The sequence below is a fragment of the Mauremys mutica genome, chromosome 3, assembly GCF_020497125.1.
Source record: "Mauremys mutica isolate MM-2020 ecotype Southern chromosome 3, ASM2049712v1, whole genome shotgun sequence".
NCBI lineage: Eukaryota > Metazoa > Chordata > Testudines > Geoemydidae > Mauremys > Mauremys mutica.
The window spans coordinates 28,260,320-28,279,462 of record NC_059074.1 but is presented as its reverse complement, the minus strand read 5'-3'; the positions used below and the strand labels follow the sequence as shown (position 1 = coordinate 28,279,462).

The 19,143-nt window shown below is 40.0% G+C and overlaps 1 protein-coding gene across 1 annotated transcript in view; it reads right to left on the bottom strand.

The window, feature by feature from the left end:
* Positions 1–2,592: 2,592 nt before the first annotated feature.
* Positions 2,593–19,143, bottom strand: part of NBAS (NBAS subunit of NRZ tethering complex) — a 363,078-nt gene continuing 346,527 nt past the window's right edge. The window contains exons 51-52 of the mRNA XM_045011210.1: positions 17,158–17,286; positions 2,593–3,474 (exon numbers count right to left, since the gene is read on the bottom strand). Of these exons, the coding sequence (XP_044867145.1) occupies positions 3,199–3,474; positions 17,158–17,286 (405 nt within the window). The 3' untranslated portion in view covers positions 2,593–3,198. The remainder of the gene's footprint in view (positions 3,475–17,157; positions 17,287–19,143) is intronic.

The following is a 19,143-nucleotide window of genomic DNA, read 5'->3' as shown; positions in this document are numbered from 1 at the left end:
AGACAATACCTGGAAGAGCTTGATTATCAAAGGTGTTGAGCACCTGCAATGATCATTATTAGGAGCTAGGGTGCTCAGCACCTTTGAAAAATCAGCCCATTTCTATTTAGGTGATTGAATATGAATGTAAGAGCCTAAATTCTGGCCTGTTTCTTTATAAGGAAATGAACAAACTACTAAATGAGTTACCTCCAAAGGAGAGATATAGCTCATGCTGTATTCGTTGAAAGGAATATTAGGAACAGTTTCAATTAAATGGACAAAATCCAAGTAGGCACAAGTGTCAATTCAGCTCTTCAGTACCTTTTTATTGTCTTAATAAGTAACAGATGATGAGAGGGTCTTACGGGCAAACTCTCATTGTTATCCCATTTCTTAACATGTCTTAATAACAATTGTCAGAACTCCAAATCTGAAATCAATCTCATGGAAGAAATTCACAAACACACATTATGATACATGTATACTCAGACTGTGCCATCTCTTTCCAGGAACAGATGCCTGGAACCTACATTGCTGCAGGCTGGTGAGACACCTACAACCATGTAATGCCTCTATCTAATGTCATTGCTGTATGACAGCCAATTGACTGACCATGTCCAAATGGTAGGACAGATAAGGTCACAAACACAATTCACTGAGAGTCAAGAGGGGGAAATACAGCCCCAAAAGACAAGCAGCTACTATTAATTGTCTTTCTTAAACAAGGACCACTTATACTGCTTCACAGCCTACTTTGCATTAGGAAGATTATGATAGTTCATTGCATATTGGTCCTAGTGAGAAATTACATCCAGCTGTCCAGTATAACCCATCACTGTGTCTTTTAGAAAATGTTTAAATAAAGTTAAGTATCTGTTTAATCATCTCCAAGTTCCTGTCTGCATAAGCTGTTTATTGATGAGGGTTGGGGAAAGAGAACTCTTCTATTTCATCCGGAAAGAAGTGGTTGATAATGTCATTTGGAAAGTGTTACTGGAGAACAGTTAAGACTAAGCATGTGATTTTGGATGGCGATGTTGAAAATTGTTTAATCTCTGCAAGTTTTTGGGCTAGAACCACACAGGAACCATACCAACTGGATACCAACCACTGTTATCTATCTTGGATTATGTTTGGTGTGATGTAATGCCAGGATGTCAGTGGCTCTCTAAACTGCTAACATGGCTGGGTTTTATCTACTGCACTGGCTCTGAAGTGATACATAAACACATGGACTCCCTGGAAACATGATCCTGAGGTAACAGGCTGAGAAACGTGATGTGCATTGTTATGCCATGCTGTAGGTGCTATTTCAATGCTTTATAAAACAACCTGTGTGTCTGGCTAATAGCATTGTTCTGTGTTCCAATGCATTTATTTATTTCCATTTATCTTTGGGTTTGTGATTTTTGCCAATGAGCTTTGATTCCATTTAAGATATAGTATTTGGAACCTGAGGCAAAGATTAATTTGGGGAACTTAAATGAAAAAGACCTCAATTCCAATCCCTGAGATTGATGAATGAAAATGATGGTCATGAAGGAAGGAAGCTGGAAGTCCCTTCCTCAAACATTGTTGAAAAGGTGTGAACCAAAAAGGACCAAATCACCTGAAGGATTCAATACTTTGTTACAGTCTTCTTAAAGAATTCCAAGCAACTTATTTTAGGACAAAGTGTAAGTAAAATAAAATAATATATTGAGTCAAAGCCACAGATGATACTTATAGGAAATTAACCCAACAATGGTTGTCTGGCAATACCAAAGAAGGACAGACATTTGACATGGATTTAATCAGGTCACAACGCTATTATTAGATGTCTGGGACTACCCGGCAGATAAAGTGCAGTGCAGGTAACCCTATGTTTTGTCCACAATTACCCAGAGGACTTTTACCAGCTCCCCCCTTTTTTCCCCATCCACATCCCTCCAGCAAATCCATTGCCAGGACCTTACCTTATCCACTGCCCCTCCATCCCCAGGAGGATTAAGGTGGGCTATAATAATGGGGGTTGGCTCCCTGCCACACCAATCACAGGAGTCCTCAACCGCCCCCCACTTGCTCCTTTACCAAACACCTCTTTTTAAGTTCTTTTCCAAGCCATTTATCCGGTTGTATACTTTTCCTGTGGAGTACCTGCACTGGACATCCGCCCTACACGTCAATAAAGATGAGAAACTATTGTCTCAACATCCATTTTTGTAGAATGAAACAAATATTTTTTTCTCAGGTTCTCGCAAAATTCCTTTGAAGACTGATCTCAGTATAGAACTAGGCAAGAGTGAAATTGAGAAGGTAATTTTAACACAAAGCCATAATCATATAAACATATATGAACACCAAATGCTTCTGGTAAAACAGGCTACATAGAATAAATCCATGTGCACCATTTCCCTTACTGAACAAAACTGAAATGGATCTGCTATTCATGTCCATAGCAAGTAGGAGAAGATATCGGGAACGAAAGACAAAACGGTGAACAAAATCTTCTGGAGATCTGAGCCAAGTTTTCTGAAATTGGATGGAGAGTGAAAAAGACCAAACTATAGTAAGTGTGAAAAAAATTATCAGCTTGCTTCCCCCTGAAGAATACTCAGTTTCAGTCAAAAGGAGAGGGGAAAAAGAAAAGGTTTAATAAATCAAAAGTATTTCACTGATTGCAAATAAAACTATTGTAATAATTTGTCCAAAACAACATTGAAAAATTTCAAATTTTAAGATTTCAGAACTTCTCATTGGTTATTTCTCTTCATGGCGATGACACATTGTTCTAAACACCTTTATTGATAACTGTTGTTTTACATTGTGACCAGGATGCAAATGATTTACAAGAATTGTATGACACATTGTATAACCCTGCAGCATTACAAGTTACTTTCCTAGTTTATAATTTACATATTACAGTGGTTGTATTTCAAATATTTTTGCCAATTTGAAAGTTTTTGCCAGTTTGAGAGATTTACTATACCTATATTGAGAGAGAGACTTTTAGAACTGGTAAAAAGTTTCAAAATAACTGAAAGTATGTAAATGTATGTATATTGTTAGCATTTTCCACAAATCATGAGTAGTGATGATCAACTCTAGATATATAACTTCATTAGAAGAACAGTTTGTCTCTCATGTAGAAGATCTCCATCTAAAAAGCAGGCAATTGAAACAAACACATTATTCAGGCAGCTGTTTTGTCAAAAGATATTCAGTTTGTTTTGCCACTCAGATCCAATGCTGAACAGCACTGAGGGCAGTACTGTAGGTTCTGAGGGCAGGATGAGTCCCTCTGTAACACATCATAAGAGACCCTGCCTCTGCACTGAAGCCTGCTTCCTGCAGTTGTTTTGCTATTTCCTCTATATCCCAACGGCCCTCTTCCTGGTTGGCCAGTAAGTGGTTGATAAGGTGAGGGTAGAACACAGTGGATATGCACTTTACCACTAATTTCGCATTCAGGAGCAAGGAAAGAATTTCAGAATCACAGCTGGAATCATCAATCTGCAAAGAAAGAAAAATACACAAAAATGAAGACTGAGTTATTGGTTACATTCATAGATTTTTTTTTTTTAAGGCCACAAGGGACCATGATCATTATAACCATCACCTATGACCTCCTCCAATATGCTTTTTACTTGGGAAGCAGCAATGATAGGATGTTCTGCATTGCTTTATAGCAATAGTGATATATACTTTACACGTCCAGGCAAACCTTAAACAGTCATTTATTGTATTAATAAAACCTCACATGAGTCTTACAGATATACTCATTTCAAACTAAGGAACAAAGAAACTAAATAGAAGGTAGTGCAGAGTTTGGAATAAATTCCCAGTAACTTCTCTATATACTAGAAAACTCCCTTTCTATTTTCACATTAATAGAAGGATTAACAGAGATTCAATATGGGAGATCGTAAGGTAAACTATATTTTCTAACACACTGAATTGTGTGCACTATACAGGCAAGTGTCTGAACAGAGCTCAGGACCAGAACCCACAACCAGGCTCAGATTTTCAAAGTCCAAAGCCCCCAGCAGCTCCCATTGTGGCATACAATGGGTACAGAGTTCTTTTGAAAATTGGATCTATATCTGTATGGATAATGCTACAAGATTAAGTTTTTAAATTCAATTTTAGTGAATTTAGCAGATAAATCAGATCTAAGTTCCTAGAAAGACAAGACTGCTTTAATGGCAATAAAGCTTCTTATGTCTCCAACATCCAGAAAAAAACTAATAAGCAATAGAAAAGAACGTTGTAAAAAGTACGTAGAAACCTCCTTTCTTTCAATGCACTCCATCAGATAAAATCTGAACATACCAATTAAACTGTTTAATAAATAATGAATGATTTCCTGACCAGACAATTTTTTTTAATTTAAATTCCATCTGCCTTCTACTCAACATTGGTCCCATTTTCCAGAATAACTGCCCACTACATTTTGATGGCTGGTAGTGCTGGTGGAGCAGGCAGTGTTAATAGCACTCATATTGTTATCCGAAGTGATTTGATACAGCAGCACAGCTCTCCCATGTCTAGGCATATGTAGCTGAATCTATGACATCTCAACGGTGAAGTGACTATGACATCTTGGAGACATTTGACAACATATTCCTAGGCAATTTTTGACTCAACCAGAATCATAAATCATTTCATTCTGATTTTTCAGGACAACATCTAACATTTTCTTGCCTATCATTTCTGATTGTCTTTTTTGTCAACAGCTAAAGCAGCTCAGGACTTAGCTTCTCAGTGTTTTTGTTAAACTGTCAGGTTGAATTCCCCCTCCCCACCCAAGCATTAGGATGGACATTTCTTGGTTAAATCCCAATTTCCTATTTCATCATTTCACTTCCATTTCTCAGACAATAGGGGGAATTACCAGCTCTGTGCCTTTGTCTGGGAGATTAAATATGCCTCGGGTACAGAGAGCCAGCAAATCGAACTTAGTGGCTAAGGACAGGTCTATACTGCCACTTAAGTCAATCTAACTTGCATCGCTCAGAGGTGTGAAAAAGACATCCTCCTGAGCGACGTAAGTTATAATGACCTAAGTCCTGTCCACACTGGCGCTATGTCAGCAGGAGACGCTCTCCCACCTCTTGTGGAGGTGGAATAATTATGCTGATGGGAGAGCGTTCTCCTGTCGGCATAGAGCAGTGGTGCCAAAACATTCTACTTCGGGCCCCCCCTTACCTCTCTCCATGCCCCCCCTGGAGCTGGGAGTGGGGCTGCGGCTCTGGGAAGGGAAGTGGGGGGACATGGACAGGCTGGGAGCTCCGCCCAGGCCCCAGCTGCCCTCACTCAAACATTCCTCCCTGCCAGTTTGGGGACCTCTGGCATAGAGCATCTTCACCAAACGCTCAAAAGTGGCGCAGCTGCAAGTAGCACTTTTAATGTAGACGTGCCCTTAAACATCACTGTTTCTCACACCACAGTGGCTACATTGAGACATTCACTCCATATTCAGAGGAACATGAAGAATTCAAAAGAAGCCTATGATGGATCCTGCTGCTCTTGAAGTCAGTGGGCAGCTGCCATTGACTTCAACAGGGATGAGACTGAGCCCTAACTGAAGAAACCACACCAGTTATTTTAGAATGAAGAACTTTATTATCTTTAGGTCCTTTCACCCTTATGAATGTTAGCATTTCTCTCTTGTTAAAGAGATGATGGGAGAAGTCAGTATGATGCTTTATCGTTATGTATGATTCAGAAAAATGTGCAAAAATGATTTGTTGCTCCTTTTTTAAAGGTAGAACACTTTTCCCAACCTCTCTTTCTTTTTTTAAAACACCGGAAGAGAGACAAAATATGGAAGCATGTCAGCATGCCAAGAATGTTCATTTGATCAACCATACTCCTTAGATAATAGGCTCCAGGTACAACTACCTTCCTTCTTTGAATTTGCCTTAAAAATTACCCTTTATTATTATTGGTTTATTAATTAACTTCCCTCTCTTAGGGACTTCAGAGACTCTTGTAGGGGAAATGCTGGATTTTTCAAGGTAAAATGAAAGACAGGACAAAGATTTCTAACCAGCAGAGGAGCAAAGATCTGGAACAGCTTTCCAAGGGGAACACGGGAGCAAAAACCCTAACTTCTTTTTAAGACTGAACTTGATAAATTTATTGAGGGAATTGTATGATGAGATCACAAACAATGGAATATGGCCCATCTGTGACTACTATTAACTAATATTTCCAAGGGGCGAAGATAGGACACTAGCAGGGAGGGCTCTGAATTACAACAAACAATTTCTTTCCAGGTATCTGGCTGGCATGTCTTTCCCACATGCTCAGGGTCTAACTGACCACCATATCTGGTTGGGAAGGAATTTCTCCCCTAGTCAGATTGGCAGAGACCCTGGTGGTTTTCCTGTTCAGCATGGGTCACTCGTTAGTTTGAACTAGAGCTGTCAATTTATTGCAGTTAACACCTATGATTAACTGAAACAAAATTAACTCATTCATTTTTTTTAATGGTGTTAATCCCATATCTTTGGGCAGGGACAGGCATTGGCTGTGGAGGGACCTCAGTGTCCAGTAGGTACAGTAACTCAATCCCCTTCTGGAGGGTGGGAAAAGAAGAGGAGAGGAAAAAGAGGAAGTGGTTCCTATCCCAGCTCTGGCTGAGGGGTAGAGATCCTGACCTGCCGTGCCCCACTGCCCCCGGCCTGCCCCTTGCTCCTAGGACTGCATCCCTACATTCTGTGCCCCATTGCCCCCAGCCGGTCTCTTGCTCCGGGAACCGACTCCCCCTGCCTCCTCATGCACCGTGTCCGAATGTCCCCCCCGGCAGGCCCCTTGCCCAACCCCCACCTCCCCACCATGCCCCCAGCTGGCCTCTTATTCTGGGGACTGACCTCCCTCACACCGTGCCCCATTGCGCCCGGCCGGCCCTTTGCTATGGGGACTGACACTCCCCGCCCCGCCCTGTGCTGTGCCCCCTTGTCCCCAGCCGGCATCTTACTCTGAGGACCAACAACCCTGGCCAGCCCCTTGCTCGGGGGAGTACCCCATAGAGAACAGGTGCATGGCAAGCTCAGCCTCTCACCACCAACCTCCCTTCCCGGCCACATGCCAAATTCCTGAGGAAAAATCCATATCCTCCCTTGCAAACTAGGGTTTGCCCAGCTAAAGGGAGCCCACCTACCTCAGTAAAAGGAGGCGAGCCCCAGTACCAGTAACCACCATTCCAGAAGCCGCAGCAAGGCATCTCTCTCCCCTCCTCCTGCACAAGTCATTGCTTGCCCCCAACCCCTGCCTCCCCAAACACTGCATGCAGATTTCTAAGATGAAACTTTCTTCCTCTTTGGACAGGAGGTGAGCCTGGTGAGCTCAGAAACCCAACCAAACAGGAGCAGTACCAAGAAGTCACCCTTCTCCTGCACAACTCACACCCCTCCCATCTCCAGAATATTGACTTTCTGAGATAAAAAAATCTTACCCCTTCAATATGCGGAGACTCTCAAAGGAGAAGAAGAAGTAGGACTAAGTGCACTGGTAGGCTCTAAAGTTTGATCTTGTTTTATTTTTGAGTGCAGTTATGTAAAAAAATAATAATTCCACATTTATAAGTTCAACTTTCATGATAAAAGAGATTGCACTACAGTACTTGTATGAGTTGAAGTGAACCACTATTCAATTTATTTTTTTACAGTGCAAATATTTGTAATAAAAATTATATAAAGTGAGCACTGTACACTTTGTATTGTGTTGTAATTTAAAATCAATATATTTGAAAGTATAGAAAACAACAAAAATATTTAAATAAATGGTATTCTATTATTAACAGTGCGATTAAAATGGCAATTAATCACAATTTTTTTAACGGCTTGACAGCACTAGTTTAAACTAAAATGGTGGATTCGCTGTAATTTAAAGTCTTTATGTCAAGATAGAGGACTTCAGAGGTTATGGGTCTACTACAGGAGTGTGTGGGTAAGGTTCTTTGGCCTACAACATGCAAGAAGTCAGACTAGATCATCATAATGGTCCCTTCTGGCTTCCAAGTCTAAGTGGTACAACTCCCCGAACCTGCATTTCCCTTTTATTTCATTTAGATACAAGTTGTACTTCTCATTGACAGTCTTTTTCACACTGACATCTTTAAAATACATTTCTTGATCAAGAATTTTTTTTAAATCCTTGGCACATTATCAATCTGTTGCATGAACTTATCTCCAGGGATGCAAAGATAATTATTTCAATGTACAGCAGTTCTTGCCTTACTCTCTGGAGGAACAATTCTAAGAACACTAACAAAATCAGATGGAGTTACCGTCATGGGTTATACCTGGATTTTAGTTTTGTGCTGTGTGGCTCAACGTGTCAGCTTGTGGATGTGGTAAAGTGACTAGTTTTCAGGTTTTAGAGACATTTTGGCTGGTAGTGCACAGATACATTATAGACATGTAAAGCATGAATTATTATTTATAATTTGTAAAATCGTAGCCTATAGTAGCTCTAGTCATGGACCGGGACTCCATTGTGCTAGGCACTGTACAAACACAAAACAAAAAAACTGCCCTGCCCCAAAAAGCTTACAATTTAAATACGAGACAAATACTCCATATGCAATACACACAGACACCTCAGATACATTTATATTGTCAACATTTTATGGAACACACATACACATGAAAAATACCCACAAAACTCACAGCAATCACATAGTCTTGTAAACACCTTAAAGGCAACTGCTAAAATACACCTACCACCCCACATTGGAACCCATACGGACTATCATCTAACAACTATAACCTATACTCGATGGGGACTCCATCCTGAAATAAATTTTCCTGAACCCCCTCTTCTGGCCTTCAAACAACCCCCTAGCCTCTCCAAGTTCATCATCAGAAGCAAGTTCCCCACAGACCAGGAAACACCAACTCAAAGTGATGCCAGACCCTGCTAGAACAACAGATGATATCTCCACTGCTACATGATAAATACCGCCCCCTCCTCCCCCCAACATACCTTACAAGATCCCTGGATTCTGCACATAACTATCACAACATGTGATGTACCTTATCCAGTGCACTAAATGTCTCAATAGCAAATATGTGGGTGAAACCAGACAATCACTACGCTCTTGAATGAACTCACACAGGAAAATAGTAAGAGAAAAAAACACCATATCACCTGTGGGTGAACACTTTTCACAAAGTGATCACTCTACAGCTGACCTATCAGTCCTCATCCTCAAAGGAAACATGCACAAAGCTTTCAAAAGATGAGCCTGGGAGCTTAAATTCATAACTCTTCTAGATACTAAAAATCAAGGACCAAGTAGACACACTAGATTTATGGCATATTATAACAATCTATAACCCACTAACAACCCCCTCCCAACACTCCAGCTGCCCCTCCTCCCATTCTTTCCTCTCTATGACTGGAGGGGTGTTAATGGGCCACTTGACCTTGAATTATCCCTTGAAATGTGTTAACTACTTATGTTAAACTATCTGTTCCACCCTGTATTTAGCAGTGATACGGAGAGCTTGTCTACGCATACGGTGCTGTAGCATGTCTGGTGAAGACACTATGTCAGTGGGAGAGAGCTCTCCTGTTAGCATAAGAAAACCACCTCTATGAGAGGCGGTAGCTATGTTGGCGAGAGAAGCTCTCCTGCTGACACAGGGCTGTCCACACCGGTGCTTATGTTGGTGTGACTTTTCATGCCCCATAGAAACATAAGTTATGTCAACTTAAGCTGTAGTGTAGACACAGCCAAAGATAGTTTCCCAGACCTGAAGAACAGTTCTGTGTAAACTCAAAAGCTTCTCTCTCTCACCAAGAGAAGCTAGTCGAATAAAAGCTATTACCTCACCTGCCTTATCTCTCTAATGTCCTGGGACCAACTGGACTACAACAACAGCACCTACAACTACTAAAATACACACCAATTCACCCTTTTTCTGGACAGAGATCAAGTGTAATATGTCAGGATTGAATTATTTGTGGCTAAAGCAATTGTTTTTCCAACCAAAGCTATGCTGTGTTCTTTTATTTAACATATATAAACTGATTTTGTGAATATTTACACAGCAAAATAACAATAACTGTAAGAAAGACGTAAAGTGCCAGTTTAAACTTAGCAGGTCTTAGTCATCACTTTGGGAGACTGTATACAATGATAACGAGCCTTTATATAGCACTCTGTAAAGTGCTGTACAAATATTAACTAGTGCAGACAGTTCCTCATGAGTATTATGCGTAGTAGTATCAGTAGTATTAACCCCATTCCATAGCATGCAAAACCAAAAAGCAGTGTAACTAACTCAAGGGCACACAGTGTGACAGGGCAAAGATTAGGACTTGGGAGTTCCTGGCTATTACATCTTTAGACCACCCTGTTCATTAAACCAGTCCTATATGGACGCAGGCAATATAGCACGAAACATCAAGTGGAGATACACTAAATATTTGAGGTGAAATAATGTGTTGCTCTCTGAAAATCTATCCAGGTGCTGTCAAGGACCCAGTCTAGAACAGGGATGGACAGGAATGCCTTTCTCACCTCAGTGGCTTATGGTAGTTCCCAGCTGGTGTCTATTGGACAGGGAGATGCTGAGATACATAGCGTTATGAGTGGAAAAAATGTTACCATAAAGAGCGAGGTTTTATCCTTTTCTGTTGATTAACAACATCTAACCATGCTAGTGGCAACGTACTATTGCCGATGATTCATCAGACAGAACAAAATTGAGTTTGTTCTTCCATGTAAGTATTAGTTTTGCACTGTTAGCAGAGGTTAAAAGTTGGTTTTGTCCCTGAACTGAACAGGTATGGCTCAAGGACACACAGGGATTAGATCTCTGGAGTTAGCTGGTAATATTTTTGCAGTAACTTTTCTGGCCATACACACTGTTTAAAAAGATTCCAACAAAGAAGAAACTGATAAACCAGGTTGCAAGGAACAGTCATTAATGAAGAACGAGGCTAGTTACACAGTTGACGAGGATCTCAAGGAATATGGCACTGATTATTTTGGCACAATCACCCAGAATTAGTCAAAAACAAATAACTTAAATTTCATTTTCCAAGCTTCATTTTTTGTAAATTTTTATGTTACAAAAGGAATAAATTGTTTTGAAATATAAAGATGTATCCCAGTACATCAAAAATGAATATATAATAATATGTAAGTAGGCTAAATAACAATTATTTTAGACTAAATAGAAAAAAAGTTATGTTCAAGTCCCACTTTCAACTCAAGTCTGTTGGGTACAGGCAGCATTTTTTGCTGACTACATAAGCTCTAAATCTATGGCTGCTTTAACAGTATAGCTACAAACAGCCTATAGAATTATTGTATTATAAACAATCAGTCTTAACCTTTGCATGCTGACATAAGAAAGAAGACAACACTGAAAGTGTTCTAAGAAATATGCAACTCTTAAAGAGAAGCTCTGAATCCTACTGACATTCATAAACTACTTAACTGGCTATACTAAGATAAAGTTTTTTAAATTATTCATACGCCATATTCACTGCGAGGGGGTAGTCTAGTTATTTCTGGTATGTGAAAGATGGAACTGGCAGTTTGCAAAAGGTTACACAATAATAGAGGTCTGCAGTTTCAGAAAAGCTTTAAAAAACTGGCTGTTTTATTGTCGGCAAAGGCTGTACAATCCTAGTATCAGCACTTCAGCATCATCCTTTTAACTGTAAACATCCATAAAGCTGTCAGCATCATACAACAAATGGCTAAATAATACATCGTGCCAGCAAGCAACTGCTGTATTTTTTTCACAGCCATGTTTGTGAGCCGTGCTAGCAGTATGTCAGGGAATCTGACTATTTCACTTTGCCAGATGGCATATTTCCTTTCCCTGTTTAATATAAATGGGAATTGGCCTTCTACAACAAATCTGAAAACTAAGTATAGCCAAAGCCAATTGCTTGACTACACTTGTAGTTCGTTATTAAAAATATTCAAGAAACCAAGTAGCCTAAGTTTAGCCAGGTCATTAGTCAAAGACAAAACAGTACAACAAAAAGCAATCTTGCAGCTTCAAATATATGCATTTGAGATTATCTATATTAATAGTAGCCTTTTTTACGAGGTAGTGAGCATTTTGTACATCACCCAAGCTTTAACAGACCAGTCAATACCAGCTTCTTATCTTGTTTTTCTGTGCTATCCTGTACCTTTCTCTTATCTTTGTTTTTACAATCACATTCCAGGTGTCAGTGCAGGCATCCTCTAACTGTACCAGGGCATAGTGTTTGTACCATGACAGGTTTTGTATTTGCTCTTGCCAAGAGCAAAGGTTAGCTATTGAAAAGTGTTATATAGGATATTCCTTAGCATGAGAGAAAAGCATTTTGGGAAAAGCACAATAAAATTTGCAACTGCATCACTTATTATACTGTCTACAATATTAATGTAATGATTCTAATACACAGCATATAGGTTGGCTGACACAATCTTTTACTAAAATTCCACCTGAAGTAATTATGAGAGTGAAAAATAACTGGCAAGAGGCATGCTTTCTGGAATGCAACAAAAACACTTCCAAACACTACAAGATTTACAGAGAATAATGGTAATCTCTTCTGTATTACCTGCTTTTCAAATACTGCCTAAAATCTCTTATAAATCAACCTTTCAGTCACTGACCAAACTACTCCAGTTGAAGTGAAATCAATAGTAAAACACCCATTGACTTCAATGTGTGAAAGAAATGAGCCTATACGAGAGGCCTAGTGCAGTGGTTCTCAAACTTTTTTTCACAGACCACTTGAAAATTGCTGAGGGTCTTGGTGGACCACTTAATGATCTTTGCAAATGTTGTTTGTTCTGTTAGCTAACTACTGTAAAGCACTCTGGATAAAAACGCTATATGTAAAAAACTGTAATAATTAACTTCTTTTGTTCTACAAATAAACCACACAACTCATATTTTAATATCAGTAGTCTTACCTTTCTAATGCAATGGAGCAGACCCCAGCGCGCCAAGCGCACGCTTGGGGCGGCTTGCCGCAGGGAGGGCAGCAGGCGGCTCCGGTGGACCTCCCGTAGGCATGCCTGTGGAGGGTCCGGTTGTCCTGCGGCTCCGGTGGACCTGCCGCAGGCATGCCTGCGGAGGGTCCGCTGGTCCCGCGGCTCGGGTGGACCTCCCGCAGGCGTGCCTGCGGATGCTCCACCGGAGTCACGGGACCAGCGGACCCTCTGCAGGCACGTCTGCAGGAGGTCCACCAGAGCCGCGGGACCAGTGACCGGCAGAGCGCCCCCCGCAGCATGCCGCACTGCTTGGGGCGGCGCAATTGCTAGAGCCGCACCTGCAATGGAGGTGCCCTCTCTCCCCCACTGTGGCAGCCCCTGAACTGGAACTGGGAAGGGGGGGGGTGTCCCTCTCTCTCCCCCACTGCAGCAGACTCCGAGCTCGGGCTGGGAAGGAGGGGGGGTCTCTCCCCCGCCACAGCAGCCAGAGCTGGGGAAAGTCGCTTCTTTCTCTGGCTGCTGCAGCACTGCACATCCCAAATTCCCCCAAATTCCCCCCACCTGCTCTTCTCACCCCACTGTCCCCTCCCACCTACCCTCTATTCCCCCCAAGGCCACCACCTCATCTTACATCTTACATCTTTTCTGCAGAAAAGGACCTAGGGGTTACGGTGGACGAAAAGCTGAATATGAGTCAACAGTGTGCCCTTGTTGCCAAGAAGGCTAATGGCATTTTGGGTTGTATAAGTAGGGGCATTTCCAGCAGATCGAGGGACGTGATCATTCCCATCTATTCAGCACTGGTGAGGCCTCATTTGGAGTACTGTGTCCAGTTTGGGGCCCCACACTACAAGAAGGATGTGGATAAATTGGAGAGAGTCCAGCGGAGGACAACAAAAATGATTATGGGGCTGGAGCACTTGACTTATGAGGAGAGGCTGAGGGAACTGAGATTGTTTAGCCTGCAGAAGAGAAGAATGAGGGGGGATTTGATAGCTGCTTTCAACTACCTGAAAGGGGGTTCCAAAGAGGATGGATCTAGACTGTTCTCAGTGGTAGAAGATGACAGAACAAGGAGTAATGGTCTCAAGTTGCAGAGGGGGAGGTTTAGGTTGGACATTAGGAAAAACTTTTTCACTAGTAGGGTGGTGAAGCACTGGAATGGGTTACCTAGGGAGGTGGTGGAATCTCCTTCCCTAGAGGTTTTTAAGGTCAGGCTTGACAAAGCCCTGGCTGGGATGATTTAGTTGGGGTTGGTCCTGTTTTGAGCAGGGGGTTGGACTAGATGACCTCCTGAGGTCCCTTCCAACCCTGAGATTCTATGATTATATGTGCGCCTTCTCCAGGGTTCAGGCACCTAAATAGTGGAGCCATATCTGCACGGCTCCACTAACTGGGTGGGTGGCCCTTCATTGTGTCATGTGCAGTCGCACAAGCGCACACCTGAGAGGGAACTACCCATGGATCACCTGAATGGAACTCGTGGAGCACTAGTGGTCCAGGACCACACTTTGAGAAGATCTGGCCTAGTGTATAAACTTCAGTTTTCTTTAGTGAATATAAATTGTAATACATTTTTATCTTAAGTGGGACTTATATTAACAGGATCTAAGGCAACTCTGTCTCCTTGCCTTGTTGCTGAGAGCAAATTATGTCACAAATCACATTCAGAATGTGTGGAGACTTTGAGGAATCTGGCACTTTCTGCTCCCTCCAATTCATCTCAAAGGAGTGGGGGTTGAAGCTGCATCCATGAAGTAATCTCCCATTAATCCCATGCTTTTTATATTTTGGAAGAATATCTGGCTTGTGGTTTAGTGACCGATATGGTCAAAGAACCACTCTTAAAAGTGGCGGGCGGGAAGCTTTCCAAAGATCAGGGTTGCCCACCCTTGACCCAGATTAGACCACATTATTGGGGTACAGGACCTGTACGTGACACTACACCCCACATTTTCATAGAAATATTGTTATAATACGATTATAGCATAACTATATGTTTTGTTCAAGATAAGGCATGTGAGATATCATTGGAAAGGTTATGATTTGCTGAATATGATTATCCTATTTGTATGCATGTATCATTTTTACATCTAAAATTAGGAATATTGACTATACATCTGTACTACAAAAGTATTTGTACCTGGGGAACACCCACCAGACAGAATGAATCAGTCTGGACCATTAGGGAGAACCATAGATCTTTGAAGATGCTAATCTCCCACCTTCCTGAAAAGCTTTCCTGAGATGCTACAAACAACCTCTGACTCACTTTGACACTGCAGGATCATGTGATCAAGTTATCTGGTACTGGATTCCATGACAGAATACCAGTATTTTTCCACTGTGAGGGGAGAAACCACACTGGAAAACAAAGGATTCCTGCCATATGTAAAACCTACTTAAGGCAGGAGAGTGACATAATCAGCACGGAACTTTAAAAAAATTCTTTGTAGACTGTCTAATTCTGACTCTTTATTGAAAATTTTGTAGATTAATAAGTAAATGCAGAGAAGCCATGGTTAACTTTCCTTAAAAGCATACGGAAAGTTAATTCCACGAGAACCTTATTGTATGATGTATTTTGAAAGTTCCAATAGTCAGTTTTCCATAAGACCTATTAGGTCTGCTTAGCAATAAGTCCTGGTTTCTGCAGGTTATAGCGACAATGGAAATTGTGAACAAATTGTTATTCTTTATTATATTTTCTGTGGCAGGCAGATTTTTGTCACACGTGGCATAGAAGTAAAAAAGGCTAACTTTTCTAACTGCAGCTTCTCATCATGTTCCAGCAAATGCCCCGGCAATTTCTATCCTGTTACAAGGAGGTATTGTGAGTACTGGATTCTACATCATTCTGTTATACTCCCACTAATAACCTGATGGACATACACAGCAACTAAATAAGTATTTTCTCAAGTACATCAGTGTGTTTTGCATCTTTGAAATGAAGTTTACGGAGTTTTTTAAAACCATATATTAGTGATTTTAACAAAAGCAAGTCAGTCACTGTCTACATATGGATTCAGAGACTACAAACATGTCACAAAGAAACTTTCTATGTAGTAAAGGGCTGAGGAGGTGGTATTTACAGTCAGATTAGGTTTTTGGTAGGATTTTGCATGGAAATCTTACAAGGATTTTGTTGCTGAAATCTTATTAACAGACCTTGGACACTTTAAATCCATTTTTGAGTTCTTGTTTAAAGGTAGTTAAACCAAAAAATGGATTGAAACAAGAAGAGACTGAGCTGAAAATGACAATGAAAGGAGCAAGTCTGGATATAGGGTTTTGATTCTCAATCTTTTTCCTCACAAAAACAAATTTGAGCATTGTCAGACTCATGGTTTTGGTTTTTGTCTGTTTTTAGTTGTAACCTGATGTTACAAAAAAAAAAGTTAAGCAAAAATGATATGCTAAGAAAATTAATCTTGGGATATAATGATAAAGCTTCTTCTAGTATGTCAGTCTCATGAGATTGCCAGATTAAGAGTTTACAAGAACTCCTCGATTAAATTTCTGCTTTGTATCACACAGTTGCTTACCTACTTTTCAGATATATACACATGACTGACAGATATACACTTACTTTCGGGATAGCAAAAAGAGTTAAACATTAAGATACATTAGATATGTCACCATCTCAAATTCTCAATAGGAATTAAATGGAAACAAAATGTGGTGATTTATAGGCATTATTGATGTGTTTGTCAACGCTATAGTTTACGTTGCACTGAAATTTGCACTTAGAGTGAAATTAAATCCCTGTGTTATGTGTGAAAAATGTAAATCAGCATCAACAAGACTGAATTTTCCAGGAAGTTAGAAGTGAATCTGTTAATATAAATTTGACTATTTGCAAAAAAAACCTCCAAAGGAATAAATAATCCTACCGTGTGTATGGAAGAGTCTACAGCAGGGGGCTATTTATGCAATATTATGGATTAAGTTATTTTAAAAGAACTAAAACAAATCTACTTTGTATAACATAGTAGTTTCTGTTCCACCACATTAACTTACAACTGGGTAGTCAGATAATTAAAACTAACAGCATTTGTGGGTTCTTTTGAATGTATAAAGGATCTTTATCAGTCCTATGGCTGAAGACAAAATAACTTTAGCAAATCTTAATAATGACAATGTACTCAAGAGATTACTTCCTATGCGAAGATAAAAGAGCTATTTTATTACCTGAAAGTATGAAGGATGGTTAATTCAACTGCTCATACCTTAGTAACAGCTGTTATCTGCTCCAGTGCCAATGCATGAAGATCTTGGTCTTTACTTTCTACTAGCAGTTTCAGGGATGGCAGCAGGAGGGACTGGTTAAGCAATAGCAAACATAATTCCTTCGTACACTGAAAACAAAAAGTAACCCCAGACTGTCAGAACTCAGGAGACACTTGGTAACATTATCCACACAAAATTTTATGAAAACTGTGTGTCAAATGCAAAATAGAAATCAAACTTTTAAAACAAATGAATTTCCCAGCGGAAATAAGCCTTTTTGGAAACTTGAAAGCACAAATTAAAAAAGGGTGTGGTACAGGGTTGTAAGTAGAAGGTTTGCTATATATACGAGAAACAAGGCAAGTACTGAATACTTATTACAACCCACACAGAGTTTTACTGAAAGAAGAATGGAGCAATCACTGCTTTCTGTGGGACTAATACTTTTGCTGTGGTCACTGAAACACTGCAAACTGTAAGACGTAAGGTAAGACATCTGTGACATTTCTTTAACTCAGTTATATAGTCATAAAGGTGGAATAAAATAAAGAAAGAAAATAACAGCTCCTCATGTCAGAGTCCAGTATCACAAAGCTGTCCCCAAAATCTTGTCAAATGACTTTTACAGAGCTCTGATGCAGTATATTAGTTTCTCCATTTTAATATGAGTTTCCATGTTTTATTATCCAGCATGAACTATTTGGCATTACAATTTTGGTATAGTGTGTCCTCATACAAAAGCTGGCAACAGAAAGTGAAGCTTAAAAAAAAAAAAAACTGAGTAGGATTACTTCCAAACACTTATTTAGGTCTACTGTGGTTAGTAACAAAGTGAACATTTATTAGTCTTTATTTTATACATATAGCATTATTTTATTTAATCTACTATGGTGTATAAATGAAACACTGATCAGTTTTAAAAAGGGATTACTTTACCTCAAAAATCAAATTATAACTTTCCCTTTATGAATAACAACCTAACTTGTCCAGAGTGACCAGATTAAAAGATATAGTTTAATCTGTTTCCCCAATACCTTGTTTCTAGTGAACAATAGTACTCCATCTGGTCAGCCTGTGTATTATATAACATAGACATTATTACAATATCATTTTAGACATCCACAGACATGCTCTATGCTTCAGAAAAACACTGAAAGACACTGCACCTGCCCGAAAGAGCTTACAATCTAAAAAGGGAACGTTTTAATTTTTACCATTTAAGGTCAAATTTGATGAATCTGGTGCCCAAAGGTGCTGCTAAATGTAGTCATGCCCTTGGGGTAGTTATAGCTCCTCTAACTTAAAAAAAATGGAAAATGATAAATTGGTGTATTACATAAATGAGATTGCTGTTAGGGACTGAGATCTTAAAGTAGGGTATCTACTGACATCTTTTTTCACAACCAATTTATTTTCAGATAATGCAGCCACTCTTCAGTTATCCCCCTCAACTGCATTTCTGACAGCAAAATATTAATTTAATTGCGATGCATACCTCAGAATGCAACATAACTACAAATTACATTGTGCTTGGTAACAGTTCATGGTAGTTACAAAAAAATCTTTCAAACTTCCACTGCTCAGAGCCAGTCTAAACGACACAGTAGTAAAAATGTCTTTGTCTTGTCTACACCAGCAAAGTTCCAATCAGGAAAGCGTTTACACACGAAAAACAGCACACACAGGACTACTAGCAAAACATCTTCCAAATGCATTCACTGGTTGCCTGCATTGCAGTTCAGCAGACAAAAATTGAGAACCTGCTACAATTTGCTATCAACTAAACTTCTCCCTATGATATCAAGTAACACATTTTGTTATTATTGCAGCTCGGCAGAGGTTGGTGAGCCTAAGGAGAAAACAAAAGGTTTGTAATACACTGAGGAGATTTTGTCTTTTGCTGCCAAAGAACAGACAGAAGTGTGTCATAAGTTTTTATAAAATTAAGCAACGGCTAAGTCTGCAGTTGACAGGCTTTGCTTTCA